General features: G+C 38.0%; 1 protein-coding gene across 1 annotated transcript in view; it reads right to left on the bottom strand.

The window, feature by feature from the left end:
* The window catches only part of LOC119593972 (islet cell autoantigen 1-like), a gene marked incomplete in the record, with an annotated part of 7,850 nt that overhangs the window by 1,355 nt on the left and 3,470 nt on the right, over window positions 1-3,025 (bottom strand). The window contains 1 exon segment of the mRNA XM_037942993.1: window positions 2-2,995. Within this exon segment, the coding sequence (XP_037798921.1) occupies window positions 1,529-2,995 (1,467 nt within the window).

Genomic DNA, 3,025 nt, shown 5'->3' with positions numbered 1-3,025 from the left:
CTCTCCTTGCCAAAATTCACTCTTCCCTAAGTCTATATAACCACCTTTCATAGTTACAACACATTGACCTTAAAATCTAGCATACAACAACCTAAAAATATTTCCATAAAATTCATTTACCCTCAGTAAATTACTTCAAATCAAACATAGATTATGAAAAAATAAAAGGCAACTAATTCTCACAAAAGCCTTATTTTGTCTGAAATGCTACACAACTCAAGGTAGCACTAAGAAATGGAATATTGCACCAAAGGGTCAAGCTGCAGATGTAGCAACAAAGCTTTCTCTTTTGTGAATAAGAAATGAATATGTTTAGAAAAGTCTATCATTTGGTTATAAATGTTGGTATACTCAGTTTGAGAACATGTGTGATAACTTTACATTAGCACAGGCAAAGAAAGCAAAGCATCATAATACATTTCCTTTCTCCAATTACCCTCTCACCATGATATCTGATTCAGATCACAAAACATGAACACAGCAGCCACATCAGTATATGAACCATTACACAAGTTCTGAGGGTTTGCAGAGGCCAAACTGGTGGAGTTAAAAAAATGTGATTCAAGTCTATAAACATAGTGATTAATTTACTGTGAGGAACTGGTACTTCTAAAGACAGTCACCTTCCAAATCTAAAAACTGTCACTGTGATTTTATGAATATAAGCAGAATCAGAATAAGGAAGACACTATCAGCATAACAAATCTATTGTCTTTGTAGCAAAATCAACTGGTAGGCAAATGCAAGATGACTATGAGAGCTTCTAAATAAGCCAATCTACATAACTTATATTCTTTTATATAAGACCCACATCTTCATGTTAAAACACATATTTATTGAGGACACCTATAAGCATACATAACAAATGGTATGACTGAAAAAAGCTTGGTAAAGGAACCTGCAATAAAATAAAAATAGTAGATAATGTTAAACTGTTTAAAGAAATGCTAAATGCAACAACATAATTTTTCTTCCACCATGAAAAAATAATTATGAACAAATAAAGTCATACCGGCCTCAAGGTAAAAATATTACATACTACCAGGTACTAATTCCATCAAAAGTACTGTTATATCCCCAGCATTGTCTATCAAAATCTTCCATTTGCAATAACTTCAGATAGGTAATACATTTATACTGTGTATACTGTAAATGACTAGAAAGCTGACCAATTATGTTTTGGTTAAAAGGACTAGTGGGGGGAAATTATCATTGCACCAGACTACAAATCATACCTGGAAGCCTTAAAATATGAACATACCATATTAGGAAATATATGCCAACAGGAACTGTTCTCTGATACTATCAGTTTATCAGAACAGTTTTATGGACTTTCTTATATCTACCTACAAGAGCAGCATTTCCACATGGAATGAAAATATAATTCAGAATAATATCTCTCAGTCACTCAAATATAGAATAAGTAATTTTGATAAATCCAAATGGCAAATTCTAAGTTGATTACGTGTGAATAAATCCTCTTCTTAGTAAGTGAAAATAATTATATTCTATAAAATAACTCAAAGAACTAGCATTTCTTGTCATCATGAGTCGCTTGGCTGAAGATTGCATTTGCAGGGTCAGCAAGTGGGTCAATATCCTGAAACACCTTATACCAATCTAACTTGTTGGCTTCCTGCTTCTGCGCTGTATTGGAGGAAGGAGCGGAAAGAGCTCCACCTGCAGTATGTCTGGATTGTGACAAGGAGTTGGCTGGAGATGAACCTTTAGTGTTGCTTACACTAGCTTGTGCAGCTCCAGGTTGGCTGGGTACATTATGACCTGTGCTTTGCTGCCAACTCTGCATGCCAAAGTCAAGCAGCTGTGATGGGAGGAACATATTTTGCATCTGCTGATTCGACTGATTCTGAAGTAAACTGAAAGGGTCACTCTCCAGACCATTTAAACCTTGGAGAAGACCACCCTCATCATTTGACTTGGTGGGAGTTATGGCAGCACCAGAGGCTACTTCTGTGCTACCAAAGACAGGAAGTGATTGGTGGACTGGGCTGTCGAACAGTTCTTTCAACATCTGTTGTGTATCCTTCTCTGTATCAGGCACTTCTGGATTATTTGTGAGGAAGTCCATAATTTGTGAAGTGGAGGAATCAGATTCCCTGTCCTTTGAGCTCAGAGGAGCTTCTCTGTCTACTTGGCCAAGGGACACAAGCTCCTCACTTTTTTCTCCATCGGCACAGTCAAAGAGATTCAACAGACTGTCAGATTTCTTTTCACCATTGACCTTTTTGCTAGTTCTTCTATTTCCTTGTTTCTCTCTATTTTGCTGCTTCTTCTTGTCTGGTTCATCATGATATTCTGCATTAAAGAAGGTGTTATCATCTTCATCCAGTTTATAATTCTCCTCCTCTTCCTTAGCATCATCTTCCAGTCTTCGTGGAGGTTCTGCAAGCTCCTTGATCACCTGAAAGTCATATGGCTGATAACCCTTGAAGTTGTTTGCTACATTGTTCAGGGTCTTCGAAGTTTTGTCAGAAAAGGTGATAAGATTATTCTGGTAAACAATGAGGGCATGAGAAAACATGTTACATCTAGAGGCAGCTAAGAGATCAACCTTCTGTAGACTTTTTAGTTTGAGTCGGTCAAACTTTGCCTTCTTCTGCTTGACAGTAGCTTGAACTTCTCTGAATTTCTCTAACTGATGGTACTGGTCTGGGTTGAAATTTTGAGAGATGTCCTTCATCCACATCAGTGCTCCACGGTACTCAGTGCGGATCTTTTCCATCTCGGTGACTGTGATTAGTGTGTCTTCTACAGCTCGGGTGTGGAATGTGTCAACCTCCTGAAATAATCTTACTAGAGGGTTCCTCAGGGCAACTCGCTGCTGTGCTGTGTAGCTCAGGCTCTTGCCCACAGCTGTCATCATCTTCCCAGCTCTGCTCCTGTCTTGCTTTCCATATTCCTTCAAGAGTCGTCCCATTGCATTTTCCTCCTGGGCCATAATGCAAATCTTATTCTGGTAATCAGCCAACAGTACCTGGTAAAAAAAAGAAATATCTTAGGACTG

Source organism: Penaeus monodon, chromosome 33 (genome assembly GCF_015228065.2).
Source record: "Penaeus monodon isolate SGIC_2016 chromosome 33, NSTDA_Pmon_1, whole genome shotgun sequence".
Lineage (NCBI taxonomy): Eukaryota > Metazoa > Arthropoda > Malacostraca > Decapoda > Penaeidae > Penaeus > Penaeus monodon.
The sequence above is the reverse complement of the archived record's forward strand: the minus strand, read 5'-3'. Positions and strand labels throughout refer to the sequence as shown.